This window comes from Capricornis sumatraensis, chromosome 23, assembly GCF_032405125.1.
Source record: "Capricornis sumatraensis isolate serow.1 chromosome 23, serow.2, whole genome shotgun sequence".
NCBI classification, from domain to species: Eukaryota; Metazoa; Chordata; class Mammalia; order Artiodactyla; family Bovidae; genus Capricornis; species Capricornis sumatraensis.
This window is the reverse complement of record NC_091091.1, coordinates 7911399-7934388: the sequence shown is the minus strand read 5'-3', so window position 1 is coordinate 7934388 and position 22990 is coordinate 7911399. Positions and strand designations below refer to the sequence as shown.

General features: G+C 40.2%; 1 protein-coding gene across 2 annotated transcripts in view; it reads left to right on the top strand.

Moving 5' to 3' along the window:
* The window catches only part of PRKG1 (protein kinase cGMP-dependent 1), a 1398992-nt gene that overhangs the window by 1261425 nt on the left and 114577 nt on the right, over positions 1-22990 (top strand). For both annotated transcript variants that reach the window (XM_068961335.1, XM_068961334.1), the window contains exon 9: positions 14404-14478. In XM_068961335.1, coding sequence (XP_068817436.1) covers positions 14404-14478 — 75 coding nt within the window. The remainder of the gene's footprint in view (positions 1-14403; positions 14479-22990) is intronic.

Below are 22990 nucleotides of genomic sequence, written 5' to 3'. Positions count from 1 at the left end.
TTTTTGATTAAAGTTTTGATTTCTGTGCTTGGGATGGGTCTGTTAAGATTTTCTATTTCTTTCTGGTTCAGTTTAACACGATAGCCCCAAACCTATGGGATTCAGTGAAAGCAGTGCTAATACATAGCAATACAAGCTTACCTCAAGAAACAAGAGAAAAATCAAATAAAGAACTTAACTTTACACCTAAAGCAACTAGAAAAAGAAGAAATGAAGAACCCCAGGGTTAGTGGAAGGAAAGAAATAAAAATTAGAGCTGAAATAAATGAAAAATAAACAAAGGAGACTATACCAAAATTCAAGAAAACTAAAAGCTGGTTCTTTGAGAAGATAAATAAAATAGACAAACCATTAGCCAGACTTATCAAGAAAAAAAAGGGGAGAAGAATCAAATCAACAAAATTAGAAATGAAAATGGAGAGATCACAACAGATAACACAGAAATACAAAGGATCATAAGAGACTACTGTCAGCAACTATATGCCAATACAATGGATAACTTAGAAGAAATGAATGAATTCTTAGAAAAGTATATCTGATATTTCTTAAAGAAAAATTCTATAAATACCATTCTTCATGTGAGTCAAAATTTCCCCCCTCCCTTCTCCTTTTCTTTCTTCCTTTTCTCCCTCCTTTTTAAATCCATTTTTCTCTCCTTCCTTCATTCCTTTTTATTTCCTCTTTCTTTTCCACCCCTTCCTTGAAAGTATGTTTAAACTATAACATTAAGCATAAGAGGGATTTTCCATCTGCTCTTTCTGCCTCAGTACACTAAACTAATCACATGTTGGGGCTTCCCTTGTAGCTCACTTGGCAAAGAATCTGCCTGCAGTGCAGGAGACCCAGGTTCAATCCCTGGATTTGGAACATCTCCTGGAGAAGGAAATGGCAACCCACTCCAGTATCCTTGCCTGGAAAATCTCATGGATGAAGGAGCCTGGTGGGCTGCAGTCCATGGGATCGCAAAGAGCTGGGCAGGACTGAATGACTAACACTTAATCACATGTTACCCACTTCCTTCAAAAAGTTTGGTCAAGATTTGTTAAAGTTTGATTTTACATCTCAAGAAAAGTAGCAGAAGATTGTTTCATACTCATTGTGTATACAATAAGATTTGCTGTTGAAATTCCCAGAATTAAACTTTTTGCTCATTAATGTTCTCTATATTTATTCTGAAATTATGTCTCACAGTATATGTTAGGTTGACTATTTTATTCTATAATCCTAAAATATAACTCATACATGAATTGTGAGTTTGTTTTTTAAAAGAGAATTGAATGATTTTCCTCTAGTCTCTTATATTTGTTATAATTGATAATGTTATAGTTTCTACTCACTCAGTTGTTAGTGTTTTCAAAACTTTTCATTACAATCCCATTCTGATTAGAACAACTGAAGTCTTTTCCTTTTGTAGTCAAGAAATGTCCTAAGACCCAAGTAAGTATTTTAAAAGGCATGTGATATCTAAACTGTTTCAAATGTTTGTTTGGTGAGGGTCCATACAGGTGGCAGGTGTTCCTACAGCATGTCTGTGAGAGGGAGACATGAAACACTAGTTAGTTCATACTGGCACCAGGAATGATAAATTCTGTAATGCCATCAATTATGTTTATCAAGATGTCCTAAATTATTCATTGATCAGTGCAGAGATACAGAGACAGTTATTTGGAGCTTCTTAATATTGTTCAAAAATGTTACATTTTCTTAAACTTGTAGTTAGCTGTACTGGTTAACTTATTGTTTTAGGAGACTTAGAATATTAGCAGAATGTATTTGTCTCATGTTTCAAAAAATATTATTTGGCCAGGATTGCTTCTAAATAAAGATTATTTATAAGCGGCATATGGTTCACTTCTAAAGTCAAGGTTATAGTTCTGTATATTTTTATTTTGAAAAGAAATTCCATATGTTTAATCTCTAATTGAGAGTATAAATGTAAATGTTTTTTATAGAGTGTTGCCATGACTACTTCATCTCTGTGTATGTGAGTGTGTATGTCTTTGGGTGTCTGTACTTCTGTGTATAGATGGACATATAGATATTTTATCATGTGTATATGTGTAATGGCCTATTATTTTGTGAAAATATGGCTTATGGAATTTTAAAGAATGAACACATTTTCTTATGTTATAATAGGTTTAAAGTCAAAATAATAAACCATATTTAATCATAGCTAGTTTATGCTTGCATCTCTATAAACAACAATAAAGCTATGCATAAAAAATTTAAAAAATTATAAATACATACAGATGTCCCTATTAGTCATTTGTGGTAAGAGAACTCTTAGTGATACTTTAATTTCCTCTCTCATTTGAAAAACTTTTCCATAATTAAAAAAAATCACACATTAAATAAAAAGTGTTTTCCTCAGATAGAGGGAATTTACTTCAAAAATAATTATCTGTCCTATCAATATAGGGGCCTTTTGTAAGTGCATGTCATTTCCCTTCACTTTGTTTTATCTAGTAGTAAAAAAAAATCATAAATATTGGATTATTAGAACCATAGAAAATTTGTATTTTTAACCAAGGACTAACTGTATAGAGCTCCTCCATTTTGGCTGCAAAGAATATAATCAGTCTGATTTCGGTGTTGACGATCTGGTGATGTCCATGTATAGAGACTTCTCTTGTGTTGTTGGAAGAGGATGTTTGCTATGACTAATGTGTTCTCATGGCAAAACTCTATTAGCCCTTGCCTTTCTTCATTCTGTACTCCAAGGCCAAATTTGCCTATTACTCCAGGTGTTTCTTGACTTCCTACTTTTGCATTCCAGTCCCCTATAATGAAAAGGACTTCTTTTTTGGGTGTTAGTTCTAAAAGGTCTTGTAGGTCTTCATAGAACCGTTCAGCTTCTTCATCATTACTGGTCAGGGCATAGACCTGGATTACTGTGATATTGAATGGTTTGCCTTGGAAATGGAAAGAGATCATTCTGTCGCTTTTGAGATTGCATCCAAGTACTGCATTTCAAACTCTTCCGTTGACTATGATGGCTACTCCGTTTCTTCTAAGGGATTCCTGCCCACAGTAGTAGATATAATGGTCATCTACCCATTCTAGTCCATTTTAGTTCCCTGATTCCTAGAATGTCCACGTTCACTCTTGCCATCTACTGTTTGACCACTTCCAATTTGCCTTGATTCATGGACCTAACCTTCCAGGTTCCTATGCAATATTGCTCTTTACAGCATTGGACTTTGCTTCTATCACCAGTCCCATCCACAACTGGGTGTTGTTTTTGCTTTGGCCCCCATCTCTTCATTCTTTCTGGAGTTATTTCTCCACTGATCTCCAGTAGCATATTGGGCACCTACCAACCCGGGGAGTTGATCTTTCAGTGTCCTATCTTTCTGCCTTTTCATACTGTTCATGGAGTTCTCAAGGCAAGAATACTGAAGTGGTCTGCCATTCCCTTCTCCAATGGACCACGTTTTGTCAGAGCTTTCCATCATGACCCATCCGTCTTGGGTGGCCCTATATGGCATGGCTCATAGTTTCATTGAGTTAGACAAGCTTGCGATCCAGGTGATCAGATTGGTTAGTTTTCTGCGACTGTGGTATTAAGTCTGTCTGCCCTCTGATGGATAAGGGTAAGAGGCTTATGAAAGCTTCCTGATGGGAGAGACTGACTGAGGGGGAAACTGGGTCTTGTTCTGATGGGCGGGCTGCTCAGTAAATCTCTAATCCAATTTTCTCTTGATGGGTGGAGCTGTGTTCCCTCCCTGCTATTTGAAAGTGAAGTTGCTCAGCCCTGTCCGACTCTTTGTGACCCCATAGACTGTAGCCTACCAGGCTCCCCTGTCCATGGGATTTTCCAGGTAATAGTACTGGAGTGGATTGCCATTTCCTTCTCCAGGGGATCTTCCCAATCCAGGGCTCGAACCCAGGTCTCCCACATTGTAGACAAACGCTTTACCGTCTGAGCCACCAGGGAAGTCCGTGGAGCGAGCAGAGGAGCCGGGCGTGCTGGGAGCAAGGGGATAGGCTCCGGCCGCGGCGCGCTCTGGCGGGCGAGCCAGAAGACCCGCGAGGTGAGGAAGCCTGGAGAGGAGGGGGTCGGAAAGGCGCTCACCAGGCCAGGAAACCCCACCGCCCCGTCCCGCCGGCGGAGAGGATGCCTGATCGCGCACACACCCTCGGTCCACGAGGGTCTCAGCGCGCCGCCGCCACCGCCGAGGGCCGAGGGGAGGAGGGCGGCAGGGCCCCCTTCTCCACCCCACCCCCGTCGCGAGCCTGCCCTGGCCGGCGGCGGCCCACTGGGGACGGCCGCCGCGCGCCCTCGGCGTCCGTCCGTCCACCCACCCCAGAGGGGTGGGCGATGCCGGGCGGCGAGGACCCGGCGACCGGCCCGCGGGGACAGACCGGGGGCCCGACCCGCGCTCGGGCGAGCGGGGACGCGGCGGGGGTCACGGGCGCTCCCCTTCGTCCAGCACGCGACGGCGGCGGCGGCGGCGGACAGGCGGCGGCGAAATGGACAAAGGGCCGGGGCCGCGGCGGGCCGGGAAGCGAGACACACCGGGGCGCGGCCCGGGGAGCCCCCAGAGCCGCAGAAGGCTCTCCCGCCGCATACCGGCGCCCCCAGGGTCCTCCCTCGCGCAGGGCTCCCCGGCCCGCCCCCTTGCTCCGGGCTCCCGGGGCACTGCTCCACCCCAGACGCCACTGGCCGATGGAGGCCGGGGGACGACACCCACGCGAGGCGAGGCCGGCTCGGTCCCAGGCAGCGGAAGGGAAGGCGGGCGGTCGCAGGCGCCGGACGAGGAGAGGCCGGCAGCGGCGGGGAGGGGCCGACAAGCACGCACGGCGGGGGGCGGGCACCGTCTGGGGACCAGAAAACAAGGGGACACGGCCAGGAAAACCAGCGCGGGACCCCACCGCCACCCACACACGAGGGCGGTCCCGCGACGCCTGGGACGCCGGCCGGTCCCGGCCATCCCAGGAGCGGGCCCTGCTGCCCCGGCTGGAGCCATCCACCCGTCTTCCTCCATCCGTCCTCGACAGATCCATCTTCCATCTAGTCTAACCAGAGGCTCCACATCCTGGGGACAACGCTCTCCAAGGAGGCGGCCCAGACCGTGACTGCCCGGCGCCTCCGGCTGCGGCTAGACCAAACTACAGTGGCTTAGTTTAATTGAGTTAGACACGGCTGTGGTTCCTGCGATCAGATGGACTAGTTTTCTGTGATTATGGTTTCAGTGTGTCTGCCCTCTGATGCCCTCTACCAACAGCTACCATCTTGGATTTCTCTTACCCTGGACGTGGGATATCTCTTCAGGGCTGCTCCAGCAAAGTGCAGCCGCTGCTCCTTACCTTAGACGAGGGGTATCTCCTCACGGCCACCCCTCCTGGCCTTGAATGGAGAGTAGCTCCTCTAGGCCCTCCTCGCCTCCGCAGCTGCCACTTCTTGGGCGTGGGGTTGCTCCTCTCAGCCGCCTCCCCTGACCTCGGGCATAGGGTAGCTCCTGTTGGCCGCCGCCCTGTTCTTGGGTGTGGGGTACCTCGTCTCAGCCGTCACCCCTGACCTCAGGCGTGGGGTAGCACCTCTCGGCCGCTGCCCCTGACATCAGGCGTGGGGTAGCTCCTCTTGCGGCTGCCCTGACCTCAGGTGTGGGGTAGCTCCCCTTGGACACTGCCCTGACCTCGGGCATGTGTTAGCTCCTGTCGGCTGCCACCTCTGACCTCAGAGGTGGTCATGTGTAGTTGATACATGAATAGAGATATTGGTAAATAGAATGTAATGGCAGGAATCTGACCAGGAGGATGAAGATCTGAAATCATCAAATTAGACAGCCTTGTCTAGCTCAATGAAACTAAGCCATGCCCTGTGGGGCCACCCAAGACAGGCGGGTCATGGTGCAGAGGTCTGACAGAATGTGGTCCACTGGAGAAGTGAATGGCAAACCACTTCAGTATTCTTGCCTTGAGAACCCCATGAACAGTATGAAAAGACAAAATGATAGGATACTGAAAGGGGAACTCCCCGGGTCAGTAGGTACCCAATATGCTAATGGAGATCATTGAGAAATAACTCTAGAAAGAATGAAGGGATGGAGCCAAAGAAAAACAGTACCCAGTTGTGGATGCGACTAGTGATAGAAGCAAGGTCCGATGCTGTAAAGAGCAATGTTGCATAGGATCCTGGAATGTTAGGTCCATGAATCAAGGCAAATTGGAAGTGGTCAAACAGTAGATGGCAACAGTGAACGTTGACATTCTAGCAATCAGCGAACTACAATGGACTAGAATGGGAAAATTTAACAAAGATGACCATTATATCTACTACTGTGGGCAGGAATCCCTTAGAAGAAATGGAGTAGCCATCATGGTCAACAGAAGAGTCCAAAACGTAGTACTTGGATGCTCTCTCAAAAAGGAAAGAATGATCTCTGTTCATTTTCAAGGCAAACCATTCAATATCACGGTAATCCAAGCCTATGCTCCCACCACTAATGCTGAAGAAGCTGAAGTTGAACAGTTCTATGAAGACCTACAAGACCTTTTAGAACTAACACTCAAAAAAGATGTCCTTTTCATTATAGGGGACTGGAATGCAAAAGTAGGAAGTCAAGAAACAACTGGAGTAACAGGCAAATTTGGCCTTGGAGTACAGAATCAGCAGGGCAAAGGCTAATACAGTTTTGCCATGAGAACACACTGGTCATAGCAAACACCCTCTTCCAACAACACAAGAGAAGACTCTACGCATGGACATCACCAGATGGTCAACACCAAAATCAGATTGATTCTAGTCTTTGCAGTCAAAGATAGAGAAGTGCTATACAGTCAGCAAAAACAAGACCCGGAGCTGACTGTGGCTCAGATCATGAACTCCTTATTGCCAAATTCTGACTTAAATTGAAGAAAGTGGGGAAAACCACTAGATCATTCAGGTATGACCTAAATCAAATCCCTTATGATTATACAATAAGTGAGAAATAGATTTAAGGGCCTAGATCTGATAGACAGAGTGCCTGATAAACTATGAATGGAGGTTTGTGACATTGTACAGGAGGCAAGGATCAAGACCATCCCCATGGAAAAGAAATGCAAAAAAGCAAAATGACTGTCTGAGGAGGCCTTACAAATAGCTGTGAAAAGAGAAGCGAAAAGCAAAGGAGAAAAGGAAAGATAAATGCAGAGTTCCAAAGAATAGCAAGGAGAGATAAGAAACCCTTCTTCAGCGATTAATGCAAAGAAATAGAGGAAAACAACAGAATGGGAAAGACTAGCGATCTCTTCAAGAAAATTAGAGACACCAAGGGAACATTTCATGCAAAAAAATGGGCTCGATAAAGGACAGAAATGGTCTGGACCTAACAGAAGCAGAAGATATTAAGAAGAGGTGGCAAGAATACACAAAAGAACTGTACAAAAAAGATCTTCACGACCCACATAATCACAATGGTGTGATCACTCACCTAGAGCCAGACATCCTGGAATGTGAAGTCAAGTGGGCCTTAGAAAGCATCACTATGAACAAAGCTAGTGGAGGTGATGGAATTCCAGTGGAGCTATTTCAAATCCTGAAATACGATGCTGTGAAAGTGCTGCACTCAATATGCCAGCAAATTTGGAAAACTCAGCAGTGGCCACAAGACTGGAAAAGGTCAGTTTTCATTCCAATCCCAAAGAAAGGCAATGTCAAAGAATGCTCAAATTACTACACAATTGCAGTCATCTCACACACTAGTCAAGTAATGCTCAAAATTCTCCAAGCCAGGCTTCAACAATACATGAACTGTGAACTTGCAGATAGATATTCAAGCTGGTTTTATAAAAGGCAGAGGAACCAGAGATCAAATTGCCAACATCCACTGGATCATGGAAAAAGCAAGAGAGATCCAGAAAAACATCTATTTCTGCTTTATTGACGATGCCAAAGCCTTTGACTGTGTGGATCACAATAAACTGTGGAAAATTCTGAAAGAGATGGGAATCCCAGACCATCTGACCTGCCTCTTGAGAAACCTATGTGCAGGTCAGGAAGCAACAGTTAGAACTGGACATGGAACAACAGACTGGTTCCAAATAGGAAAAGGAGTATGTCAAAGCTGCATATTGTACCCCCTGCTTATTTAACTTATATGCAGAGTACATCATGAGAAACGCTGGACTGGAATAAGCACATGCTGGAATCAAGATTGCCGGGTAGAAATCTCAATAACCTCAGATATGCAGATGACACCACCCTTATGGCAGAAAGTGAAGAGGAACTGAAAAGCCTCTTGATGAAAGTGAAAGAGGAGAGTGAAAAAGTTGGCTTAAAGCTCAACATTCAGAAAACGAAGATCATGGCATCTGATCCCAATACTTCATGGCAAATAGATGGGGAAACAGTGGAAACAGTGTCAGACTTTATTTTTGGGGGCTCCAGAATCAGTGCAGATGGTGACTGCAGCCATGAAATTAAAAGATGCTTACTCCTTGGAAGGAAAGTTATGACCAACCTAGATAGCATATTGAAAAGCAGAGATATTACTTTCCCAACAAAGGTCCATCTAGACAAGGCTATGATTTTACCAGTGGTCATGTATGTATGTGAGAGTTGGACTGTGAAGAAAGCTGAGCACCTAAGAATTGATGCTTTTGAACTGTGGTGTTGGAGAAGACTCTTGAAAGTCCCTTAGACTGCAAGGAGATGAAACCAGTCCATTCTAAAGGAGATCAGTCCTGAGTGTTCATTGGAAGGACTGATACTAAAGCTGAAACCAATTTTTGGCCACCTCATGCGAAGAGTTGACTCACTGGAAAGGACCCTGATGCTGGGAGGGACTGGGGGCAGGAAGAGAAGGGGACGACAGAGGATGAGATGACTGGATGGCATGACCAACTCGGTGGACATGAGTTTGAGTGAACTCCGAGAGTTGGTGATGGACAAGGAGGCCTGCGGTGCTGTGATTCATGGGGTCACAAAGAGTCAGACATGACTGAGCAACTGAACTGAACTGAACTGAAAGTACAATGGAGGTAATCAAGATAATGGTATCAGAAGGTCTCATGCATGTACTGCTACACTCACAGCCACCTACCCTGCAGCAGGCCACCCCTGCCCCACGCCTCTGCTGAAGACTCCTGGACACTCCCAGACGAATCTGGGTCAGTCTCTAGTGGGGTCATTGCTCTGATACCTGATTGTGGCTCATATCATGAATTCCTTATTGCCAGATTCAGACTTAAATTGAAGAAAGTAGGGAAAACTACTAGACCATTCAGGTATGACCTAAATCAAATCTCTTATGATTATACAGTCCAGGTGAGAAATAGATTCAAGGGATTAGGTCTGATAGAGTGCCTGATGAAATACAGATGGAGATTCATGACATTGTACAGGAGACAGGGGTCAAGACCATCACTTGCAAAGAAATAAAGGAAAACAATAGAATGGAAATGATTAGAGATCTCTTCAAGAAAATTAGAGATAACAAGTGTACATTTTTTGCAAAGATGGGCACAATATAAAACAGATATGGTATGGCCCTAACACAAGCAGAAGATACTAAGAAGATGTGGTAAGAATACCCAGAAGAACTGCACAAAACAGAGCTTCATGACCCAGAGAATCACAATAGTACGATCACTCACCTAGAGCCAGATATCCTGGAATGTGAAGTCAAGTGGACGTTAGGGCGCATCACTATAAACAAAGCTAGTGGAGGTGATGGGATTACAAATGAGCTATTTCAAATCATAAAAGATGATGCTATGTAAGTGCTGCACTCAGTAATGCCAGCAAATATAGAAAAGTCAGCAGTGGCTACAGGACTGGAAAAGGTAAGTTTTCATTCCAATCCCTAAGAAAGGCAATGCCAAAGAATGCTCAAAGTACTGCACAATTGCATGCATCTCACCACTTGTAAAGTAATGCTCAAAATTCTACAAGCCAGGCTTCAACCATGAACTTCCAGATGTTCAGCTGATTTTAGAAGAGGCAGAGGGACCAGAGACCAACTTGCCAACATCTGTTGTATTTTTGAAAAAGCAAGGGAGTTCCAGAAAAACATCTATTTCTGCTTTATTGACTATGTCAAAACCTTTTACTGTGTGGATCACAACAAATTGTAGAAAATTCTTAAAGAGATGGGAATACCAGACCACCTGACCTGCCTCCTGAAAAGCCTTTATATAGGTCAGGAAGCAACAGCTAGAACTGGACATGGAACAATAGACTGGTTCCAAATAGGAAGAGGAGTACATCAAGGCTGTATATTGTCACCCTGCTCATTTAACTTATATCCAGGGTACATCATGAGAAATACTGAACAGGATGAAGCATAAACTGGAATCAAAATTGCTCAGAGAAATATCAATAACCTCAGATATGTGGATGACACCACCCTTATGGCAGAAAGCGAAGAAGAATTAAAGAGCTTCTTGATGAACATGAAAGAGGAAAGTGGAAAAGTTGGCTTAAAACTTAACATTCAGAAAACTAAAGTTATGGCATCTGGTTTCATCACTTCATGGCAAATAGGGAAACAATGGAAGCAGTGGCAGATTTTATTTTGGGGGACTCTAAGATCACTGCCAAAGCCTTTGACTGTGTGGATCACAATAAACTGTGCAAAATTCTGAAAGAGATGGGAATCCCAGACCACCTGACCTGCCTCTTGAGAAATCTATATGCAGGTCAGGAAGCAACAGTTAGAACTGGACACGGAACAACAGACTGGTTCCAGATAGGAAAAGGAGTGTGTCAAGGCTGTATATTGCCACCCTGTTTATTTAACTTCTATGCAGAGTACATCATGAGAAATGCTGGGCTGGAAGAAGCTCAAGCTGGAATCAAGATTGCCAGGAGAAATCTCAGTAACCTCAGATATGCAGATGACACCTCCCTTATGGAAGAAAAGTGAAGAAGAACTAAAGAGCCTTTTGATGAAAGTGAAAGAGGAGAGTGAAAAAGTTGGCTTAAAGCTCAACATTCAGAAAACTAAAATCATAGCATCTGGTTCCATCACTTCGTGGCAAATAGATGGGGAAACAGTGGAAACAGTGTCAGATTTTATTTTTGGGGGGCTCCAAAGTCACTGTAGATGGTGATTGCAGCCCTGAAATTAAAAGACGCTTACTCCTTGGAAGGAAGGTTATGTCCAACCTAGATAGCATATTGAAAAGCAGAGACATTACTTTGCCAACAAAAGTCCATCTAGTCAAGGCTATGGTTTTCCCAGTGGTCATGTATGTATGTGAGAGTTGGACTGTGAAGAAAGCTGAGCACCGAAGAATTGATGCTTTTGAACTGTGGTGTTGGAGAAGACTCTTGAGAGTCCCTTGGAGATCCAACCAGTCCATTCTAAAGGTGATCAGTCCTGGTGCTCATTGGAAGGAATGATGCTGAGGCTGAAACTCCAATACTTTGGCCACCTCATGCGAAGAGTTGACTCATTGGAAAAGACTCTGATGCTGGGAGGGATTGGGGGCAGGAGGAGAAGGGAAGGACAGAGGATGAGATGGCTGGATGGCATCACCAACCCGATACAGAAGAATTTTTGTGAACTCCAAGCGTTGGTGATGGACAGGGAGGCCTGGTGTTCTGTGATTCTTGGGGTCATAATTTCAGAAATGACTGAGTGAGCTGAATGAACTGAAGATCACTGCAGATGGTGACTGCATCCATGAAATTAAAAGACACTTGCTCCTTGGAAGAAAAGTTACGACCAACTTAGGCAGCATATTAAAAAGCTGTCATTACTTTGCCAACAAAGTTCCATCTCGTCAAAGCTATGGTTCTTCTAATAGTCGTGTATGGTGTGAGAGTTGAATGTAAAGAAATCTGAGTCCCAAGGAATTGATGCTTTTGAAACTGTGGTGTTGGAGAAGCCTCTTGAGAGTCCCTTGACAGCAAGGAGATCCAACCATTCCATCCTAACTCATGAAATTAGTCCTGAATATTCATTGAAAGGACTGATGCTAAATTTAAACTCCAATACTTTGGCCACCTGTTGCAAATAACTGACTCATTGGCAAAAATCCTGATGCTGGGAAAGACTGACGGTGGGAGGAGAAGGGGACAACAGAGGATGAGATGGTTGGATGGCGTCACCAACTTGATGGACATGAGTTTGAATAAACTCTGGGAGTTGGCGATGGACAGGGAGGCCTGGTGTTCTGTAGTCCATGGGGTCTCAAAGAGTCTGACAGGACTGAGCAACTGAACTGAACTGAACTGAAGGAGGAAGACAGGAATTTTTGTAACTATTTGAATTCTCAAATTGCTATGCATTTTAAATATTTAAGAAAAGAATGTATTAATAGTTCCAAGTATTTTTGAAAAGCTACGTTTTACTAGTTCTTGCTCTTTGTGTTTACCACTTAATTCTCCTTTTTCCTTTGTTAATGCCTTTTCACAATGTTTAGATTTGGTTGTGTTTAAAATATTTAAGTATTATAAAGGAAAGGATTGGGTATCAGAAAAAATGGATTATAATTCTAAACTGCTATCATTTTGGATAAATAAACTCTCTGTGTTTAAATTTCATATTATTTATGTAAATAGGAAATCAACCAGATATTACCATTTTTTTCATAATTAAAGATATGTATTTTACTTTACAACGTAAGCCCATCTCACTTTAAGGAGTTTCTCAAAGAAAGATTTCTCTAATAAAATATTCAATAAGAAAATGGGCAGTTTTACCACATAAAGAACAATGGCCAAAATCATATTTTAACCATTCTCAACCATGGAGATTACGTTTATCATTTATTTTCTCATCAATCATGTTTTTGAAACTTTTATATGGACTGCTGCCTATTGCTCATTCATTCACATTCATTTATTTGACCCTGATTAACAAGTTCATTTTACCTTTTCATACTGTTCATGGGCTTCTCAAGGCAAGAATACTGAAGCAGTTTGCCATTCCCTTGCTTTTGAACTGTGGTGTTGAAGAAGACTCTTGAAAGTACCTTGGACTGCAAGGAGATCCAACTAGTCCATCCTAAAGGAGATAGTCCTGGGTGTTCATTGGAAGGACTGATGTTGAAGCTGAAACTCCAGTGCTTTTGCTACCTCATGCAAAAAGCTGACTCATTTGAAAAGACACTGATACTGGGAAAGATTCAGGGCAGGAGGAGAAGGGGACAGGAGATGAGATGGTTAGATGGCATGACCAACTCAATGGACATGGGTTTGGGTGAACTCCAGGAGTTGATGATGGACAGGGAGGCCTGGCGTGCTGCAGTCCTTGGGGTCGCAAAGAGTTAGACACGACTGAGCAACTGAAGTGAACTGAATGTGTTCATTATAGAAAACTTGATACTCCATAGAATGCAATTCTTGATTCTTTGACTTTTTGTCTGGTCGTTGTCTTTTGTTTCCTTTTTGTATTAAAAATACTTAGTATAAAGACTTTCCTGGTGGACTTGTGGGTTTAACTTCACCTTCCAATGCAGGATCCCTGGTGGGATAGCTAAGACCCACATGCCTTGCAGCCAAAAAACCAAGATAAAACAGAAGCAGTATTGTAACAAATTCAACAAAGACTATAAAAATGGACCACATCAAAGGAAAAAAAAGGAAGAAAAGAAATACTTGGTATATTTAGCCCAGCAATCTAGTTACCCTGTTCCACAGATGAGATCATTACCCAAGGGCCTGATGTAATAGCTACTCCTTTCCCCTTCCAGTCAGCCCCCAAGCAGACTGTCAAGTTTCCCTTAATAGGTTATTTTTTTAAGTGTGTGTAAAAATGACAAAGCAACATTTAAATTTCAATTAGCAAACATCCTACATGTTTCATGCGTATTTTGTTTTATAATACTCACTACAAACAAGGTGTTGGAGAAGACTCTAGAGAGTCTCTTGGACTGCAAGGAGATCCAACCAGTCCATTCTAAAGGATATCAGTCCTGGTTGTTCATTGGAAGGACTGATGCTAAAGCTGAAACTCCAATACTCTGGCCACCTCATGCGAAGAGTTGACTCATTGGAAAAGACCCTGATGATGGGAGGGATTAGGAGCAGGAGGAGAAGGGGACGACAGAGGATGAGATGGCTGGATGGCATGACCGACTTGATGGACATGAGTTTGAGTGAACTCCGGGAGTTGGTGATGGACAGGGAGGCCTGGTGTGCTGTGATTCATGGGGTCGCAAAGAATCAACACGACTGAGCAACTGAACTGAACTGAACTGAACTGGCAAGCAAAGCCATTTGCATGTATTAACATTATAGAGGTCTAAAATTAAAATGTAAAATCTCACAGCACTTTAAAAGACATTTCCTGCTCTCAGTTTATATCATTATCTGATATGTCTCTTTATAATGTGCTGATATTAAATGTTTAAATTCATTTTTATTTAGATCCTTTCAGATTGTTTCAGTATGTCATTGACTATGCTGTCATTGTTACCACTTTGGTGAGGATTTATCCTAATCACAGCTTTTTTCCTCTCTGACAGCTCTTTCAAACATTTGATTGGAGGATTAGATGATGTTTCTAATAAAGCATATGAAGATGCAGAAGCTAAAGCAAAGTAAGTGAAAATCTGATGGGCCCTAACTTTGATTTTTAAAACATGGTTTTGAATAGACATAAGGTCAAATATTTTGTTGAACTTAAAGCTCAACATTCTGTTGGAAAAAAAAGTAACTACTTATGAGTGAAAATAAGTAAGCTGCTCAAGATAATTATTACATGGTATGCTTACTTAGTATGTCTCTCCTTAAATATGAAACCTTAATTTGGTGAGGAAGATCATCTGTACAAGGGAAAATGACTAGTTTAAAATCCAGTACAAATAGTTGAATATAAATATATGCATTATTTCTTTCACTGAAAACACTTTTTGAATGAATTGTGGTTGAGCTCACCAGTTTGTGAAATTGTATGAAAAATAATAAGGCTGGAAATATTTCCTCATGTGAGTACACTGTTGCTTTACATTGAACTTTGTCAGTGAAAACTAATCAGTTGATCTAAGAAAGAAGTGGAAAATTTTGTTAGAGCCAAACTTGAGTTATAACCCGGAAGAACATCTCAGAAAGCTCTGAGAACTGTTCCTGCCCACCAGAAGTCAAAGCACCATTAATGTAAGTTGTTTTTTTTTTTTTTTTTGGACAGAGGGCTGTACATCAAATGACATATTTTTGACATAATTCAGATTTAAGTGACATATGACCCCTTAAAAATTCAAGTAGGAAAGTTATCTTTAAGGAGTTGTTTTATTGTGCTAGGAGAATGTTGCTCTTTCTGGTTGAGCAGGTATTTCTGACAGTGGGGTAGGTTTGGTCAATACATGATACAGATACACAAGACATATTGCGGGGAGAGAGGAAACCAAAGGGCAGAGAAAACTTTTTGTTTGAATTTTTCTTGTCTTGCCATAAAATATAAATCTTATTTCACAACTTGTGTTGTTAAGTTATGATTTGAGATAGTACATAAAGTTATGAGATAGTACATATACCACAGTATTTTTATATAACAGAGTACATTTTTATCTACTGGAATAATTTACTTTAAAACAAAGCTTTACTTTTTTTTAAACAGAAATGTGAAGTAATTTGAGATTGACTATTTTCTGCAAAAAATTTATGTTAATTTTTTAAAAAGTTCTTTCTCCCAGGAAGGTAACCTGAGTAAATACAATTTTGTATTTGATATCATATAGGATACAGGAAGGTTTGAATCAACTAATATTGGTGACTAGATGGTGCAGAAGAAGAATCTGATTGGCTGGTCTTGTAGTAACCTAAAAAAGGATAAAATAATTTCTTTTGCCTTGAGAATCTATGAAGATTAAAAATTTGGACTAGAACTAAATAATTACTATAATTCATTTTGACAGATAAAGTCCTATTATTTTCAAAGCTATATATATATATATATATATATATATATATATATATATATTCACATTTTCTTCTCGATATAATTTGTTTTTGTTTCCTCTGCTCTTTGGAGGGTCATAGACTTACATCCCGGAGAAGGCAATGGCACCCCACTCCAGTACTCTTGCCCGGAAAATCCCATGGACGGAGGAGCCTGCTAGGCTGCAGTCCATGGGGTCACTAAGAGTTGGACATGACTGAGCGACTTCACTTTCACTTTTCCCTTTCATGCACTGGAGAAGGAAATGGCAACCCAGTCCAGTGTTGCCTGGAGAATCCCAGAGACGGGGGAGCCTGGTGGGCTGCCGTCTATGGGGTCGCACAGAGTCGGACACGGCTGAAGCGACTTAGCAGCAGCAGCAGCAGGCTTACATCCTGTAGTCACGTACCAGCAGAGACCCTGCTGAGATTTCCTAAGGAAACTACACTCAGCCAGTGTTCACACTAAACAAGCTCCACATAGTCATCAGTATTTCCTATACTGTGACTGATTGGTATGAATTTTCTGGTTTTCTACTTTAGGTTAAAATACATATGAATGCTAAAGTTAGACTTTAGTTTCTGGTATTTGCATTAATCATCCTGAGATGGCAGAGGAGAGTCATTTAATGTTCCTTATCAGTTTTAAAGTTATAAAACGTGGTTATTATTAGACTTTATCTCTAAAGGAACATTTTCTTGCTATCTGAATGCTCATATTTATAATTTCTGTCAGCAAAGTTTTTCTTGAGTTTATATCTTTAAATAAGGTTACTATGGATCATTTTATATATATTTATATTTGTGTATATATACTCACACATTTCATTTTATATACATTTTATGTGTACAATTAGTGATAGTCTTTAAAGTTTATCTAAAATAGTACTTGAGCAACTATCTAAATATTTGAAGAGTTACTGGAAAAAGTTGAAGGTCTTTTAAACTGAAATATATCTTTGGTCTACTTCTGTTTCTCTGTTACATTTTAGACAGATTCTCTAATTAATGTTTTTCCTATTTATTCTACCCAAAGTCAAGGTCAGTCACTGGCTTAAAACTGATCAGTGGTGGGAAAGCAATTATGAATTAGTTATATCCTTTTCAGTGTACTGTGGAGAAGGCAATGGCACCCCACTCCAGTACTCTTACCTGGAAAATCCCATGGACGGGGGAGCCTGGTGGGCTGCAGTCTATGGGGTCGTTACTAGTCAGACATGACTGAGCGACTTCACTTTCACTTTTCACTTTCATGCATTGGAGAAGGAAATGGCAACCCACTCCAGTGTTCTTGCCTGGAGAATGCCAGGGACGGGGGAGCCTGGTGGGCTGCCGTCTATTGGGTTACACAGAGTCGGACACGACTGAAGCGACTTAGCAGCAGCAGCAGCAGTGTACTGCTGGCCTTACAAAGGTTAAGTTATGTATATGTCTCATTAATTCTGGGCATTTATGGGTTCACTTGCACATGCTTTAACTAAAGGTAGGCTGCTGCTGCTGCTGCTAAGTCGCTTCAGTAGTGTCCGACTCTGTGCGACCCCATAGACAGCAGCCTACCAGGCTTCCCCGTCCCTAGGATTCTCCAGGCAAGAACGCTGGAGTGGATTGCCATTTCCTTCTCCAGTGCATGAAAGTGAAAAGTGAACGGGAAGTCATTCAGTCGTGTCCAACTCCTCCCGACCCCATGGACTGTAGCCCACCAGGCTCCTCCGTCCATGGGATTTTCCAGGCAAGAGTACTGGAATGGGGTGCCATTGCCTTCTCCAAGGTAGGAAGGAAAGCAAATCTATTGAGATTCAGATTCAATTAGAAGATAGGTGTAGCAACAGGTCTTCCCACTGGAAGAGAATCCATCAATACAAAAAAACATGACTCTGAATGAGAACTAGAAGCCTCAGGTTCTGCTCTTGGCTCTGTTATTGCCAACCAACTAATTCTGGTCCTGTCTTAACATCTGTCTCTCAGTCTCATTATCTTATCTCTATAATGTTATTTAGTGATTTAATTAATGGCAATATATAAAAATACTTGGTAAATTATAAAGGGCTCTACAAGTAGATGGTATTATTTGTAGAAGTAGTCACTGGAAATTTACTCTAATGTATTTGGCTAGATGGTTTGATTTTCAGACAATTTATTGTAGATCTATTATACAGAACAAGTTATATCTGAGACAGTACTCTTTAATCTTATGTAGGCAAACTTGTCTCAATTTAGTAGCATATTGTAAAATTAAACCTAGCCTGGAAATTATCTGTAAGTATCATTTTAATAAAATAGAAACATTTAGTTAAAAGAAAGTTCAATTATTATTAAAGAACCAAAAAGGACACTAAAATGATGACCTACATTTAAATGTTTTTCTTTGAAGTATAAATTTAATGGATTATAAATTAATCATTATATTTATGCTTGCATATAAATCAACTAGGATAAATTAGTTTGAATTTTTCTATTCAGTTAATACTAAATCCAAATGAAAACATAACCCACATACCTTAACATTGATTATTATTTAGAAAAAGGAAATAGCTTGGTGAAAAATGAAAGTCTAAGACCATTGATCTAAATTCTAGAAAGATGAATAATGTGCATTGTATTCTTCGAAATAACTATAATTACTGGAGAAGGTGTTGTAATGCTTTTTACACGGTTAGCATTTTATAGCTTTCTAATAAATAATCAACATCTAAAGATTTCTGAAGTTGAAAGTGTCTTTTTAATTAGGTATCTTATCGCTCAGAGTAGGAGAACTGTTAAATTATTCCCCAGGGAGGATGTTTAAGTTGAACTAACATGTTTAAACATCTATTTGTGACAGCACTGTTTTTTCTTCCTATTGGATTTCTTTCCCTCCAGTACATTGTGACTTCACTTTGTATTTAAGGAACTTACGAGGTTTGCCAGCACTGCAGGGGTAGGAAAAGGCTCCAACTGATCTAAATTCCCTGGGTAATTTTGCTAATGCCTCTGGGTTTCTGTATAGATCACAAATTCTGCACCATTCAAAACTGAGATGACGATTTGGCTACCCAGTGTAAGCTTTATTCTTTCAAGGTCCCCTTGACTGTGCAAAATCCACTAAAGATAAGATTAATATTTTATAAAACCCAACTAAAATGATCATGTTATTTATTCATGTGAAATTATTATTGGCATTGTCTCATTGACTATGCCTATTTGGGTAAAAAGAAAAAAGGTAGAACTGATAGTAAAGATGGATTCAATTGAGACATTTAGAAACTCAGTTGTAGAAACTTAGCTGTTAGCACAGTCAGGATTCAGTGGCAGAAAACAGACCATATCTTTCAGAGAAACCATACCAACTGTTCAGTTTGAATGGCTGGTCCAGAAAATTTGACTTGAAAGAAATATCCCAGGGAAATATTTCTCAAAACAACTCTTCTCCAAACAAAACAAAACAAAACAAAACTATTCTACTGCAGAATATGTGCCCTGAGATATATTTCCTAGAAAGAAAATTATCCGTGACAGAAACTTTACCTTTATGGCATGTTTAAGCTTATCTTAATTGCTGTTAATTATCCACTAAGGGCTTCTCCTTTTTAAAATATGAAGTTATAATCAAAAAGACATTAGATGAAACAATCTCAGATTGAAGGTAAAGCTCATTACATCTTATTTAGAGCAGAAAGTAGCATGTATGATGAAAGGTATTTTCATTAGAGGAAAGGAATTTTAATTACATTATTTTCCTTAAAGACTATGTTTTTCTTCATTTAATAGACATTTAGAAATATGCTTATGATAAGGATTGTACTTTACAGTGTGCATACAAAATAGAAAACATATTTTCTAATAGTAAGGGTCTTACAGTTTAGTGGGGAGACTGATGTGTAATTCAATAATTATTTTCAATATTTACTTCTAGGTTATGATACTTCTTGTGATAAAGCCCTGTTTGGGTAGAGAGTAGAAAAAAGCACATATTCGATTTCATTCTAAGTATTTCTGTGTATGAATATAGACTACTTCTTAAATGAAATATTTTCAAGTTAGCTGTCATTTTTTATTGTTGAATTTGTACTCAGTAGTTATAGGCAAAATATCTCTTTTTCTGAAGGAAATACTTATAGATATTAAGCAATTAAGTTGAAATATATGTAATTGTAATTATCATAAGAATTTTTGGTATAAAAACTGCTCTTCAATGAGGGATTTATGTATACCAAAGCTATATTCCCTGATTAGGGTTATACAGAGTAGAAAAACAAAATAGCAAATTAAAGGCAGTGTCTTTATAATGATGTCTATTTTTAATTAAACTATTTTATATTTTCATGCTAAAAGGACATAGTGATATAGATTAAAAAGAAAAATCACAGTCTAAACAAATTAAGTATAACTTCTATTAACTATCTTTGTGTTTAAAATTGTACTTATGGTCATTTACAATTTTATATTCTGCTTTTTCGATTTAACACCTATCATATTATAAGCATTTATAATATGATTATATATAGTTCTTAAACATAATTTTGTGGTGACCTGATAACACAGTGAATGGATCCTAATATTATGGATCCTAATAATTTGTACCCATGTTGATTCAATTTACTGTGCTTTTGAAAATACGATCTCAATCACTGCCTTAAAAAAAAGTAAAAAAAGCACCGACTGGACAACAAAAAATACTCTCAAACTGGTCCCATCTAGCAGTACTTTCCAAATTATTATATGTCAGGACACTCATAGAAAATGAGTATAGCATCTTATGCCAGTTGATTCATCAGCTCTAACTCTATCCTGATGCTCTGAAGGGATTCATATCTAAGCCCTTTAGTTGAGAAGCTCTGATAGTTATGTGAGTATAGATTCATGAGTGCATTTACTTATGGTCTCAGTTGATGATTATTGGTATTGTTTTTCATATGGAGGAACTGTTTCTTATGAGAAAAATCTCTATAAATCTTTGAGTGTGATCATGTATATTAAATCTGCATTGCTTGGTAGATAGGTATGTAGGTAAGTAGACAAATGTTGTTGTTCAGTAGCTAAGTCATGTCCAACTTTTTGTGACTCCATGGACTGCAGCATGCCAGGCATCCCTGTCCTTCACTATCTCCCAGGAATTTGCTCAAACTCATGTCGCTGATGTTATCTAACCATCTCACCCTCTGCCACCTTCTTCTCCTTTTGCCTTCAGTCTTTCCCAACATCAGGATCTTTTCCAATGAGTTGGTAGAAACATAGATAGGTTGACTGATTTTAAAACATTCTATAATTACCTAGAAGGCCATTATGTAACAGCATTATTCGTGTTCATTCCATTTGTCATATGCATTCACTTATTTAACAAATATTTTCTGTGTGCCTGCAAAAGGTTACATATAAAACAGTGAATAAAATAGCCATGCTCCTTGCCATCATGGTACCTATGGTCCAGTGGAGGAGAGAGAGACACATTAATTATTCTGGGAATATTTCTCTGAGGAAGTGACGTTTTAACTAGATTTGAGCTGAATTTTGAAGAATTAGCTGGTACTGGCTAGGAAAGAATTAGCTGGTATTAGTTGGGCAGGGAAGTGTTGATAGTATTTTAGACAGACAAACAGCATGTACAAAGTCCCCAAGTTAGGAGACAACATTACATATTTAAGGAACTAAACCAGTATGTCTGGGACTTGGAATATGCAAGATGAAGAAGGATTTAAGGATTTAAAGAAAGCACTTCAGGCTTGTAGGCTAGCAAATGTGATGAGTTGGTTTATAACTATGCGGTCTGGCCTTATAATTACACACTCTTTCCTCTGTTTGGAGGAGTGAAAATGTGAAAGCAAGAACAGTCAGCATATTTTCCAGATAAAAGCTGATAGCAGATAGGATAGAATGATAGCAGTGTGAATAGAGAAAAGCATTTGGAGCTAGTTAGATGGCAAAGCCAATAAGTTTTCTTAAGGAAATAGATATTGGTGATGAAGGGCACAAAGGCTAAGGATGATGCAAGAGTGTTCAGTCTGGAAATCAGAGGGAAGCAATGGCATCTACTAAGATAAAGAATGGTGGCTACGTTTGCAGAGTGGGATCATCATAACTTCATTTTTACTCAGGTTATACATATGAGGTGATTTTGAGACATGATCAGGCAGCTCAGAGAAGAGGTTGGTATTCATTTGAAAATAATGAGAATTTAGATGGTAAATGGTAATTAGAGATGTGGATGAAAGAGAATGCAGTGTATGAGAGTAGTATGGCGCTGAGGATTGATTCTTGAGGAACTTTAGCAGTGACAAATCAGAAAAGGGGGAAAGATTTTTCTCTCACACACACACACTCCATGTCCAGAGACTAGTTGGAAAGGAGAGAGGTAGAAGGAAAACCAATTAGCATCAGAGAAGGCAGAGATGGAAGGGATTTCAAGAATGGATAGTTGTTTAAGTTGTAGTGTGTTAACTAACAAATAACTATTGAATTTATCAAACCACTAGTTCATTTTCTTCTTGGGATGGAATGGTAGGGATTGAGTCCCCTAAATGGACTGAAAATGAATCTGATTTGAAGAAGTAAGAATCAATAAACTTATATGGAATTATAAAAAATTTGAAGTAAAATAGCTAACAATGTGTAGTGATTATTATCGATCATCAATGTTGAGAGAAAGAAAGAAGAAATGAAGCATGTTAAACCCAGCAAAGGAGGAGAGAGGATTAGACTCAGGGAGGGACTTCCCTGGTGGTCCATTGGTTATGACTTGGTGCTCCCAATGCAGGGGGCCTGGGTTCCATCCCTGATCAGGGAACTGAGATCCATCATGCCACCTGGCATTTTAAAAAAAAGACCGAGGGAGTTCAATACTAGGTGAGAGGGTCTCAGGTCCTTTTAAGTTTCCTAGACAGAAGTAGAACTTCAAAAAAAAAGAGTCAGACTCTTATCCTGGGTAAGGTTTGTACCACTTTGTGAAGTGATGTTTTTTTAATTTGGGGAATTAGTTTTATTGGAGTATAGCTGATTTGTAATGTTGTGTTAAATTTCTACTGTACAATGAAGTGAATCAGTGATACATATATCCACTCTTTTATAGATTCTTTTCCCATATAGGTCATTACAGAGTATTGATTAGCATTCTCTGTGCTGTACAGTAGGTTCTTATTAATTATCTATTTTATATAGAGTAGTATGTATATGTCAATCCCAATCTTCCAATTTATCCCTCCC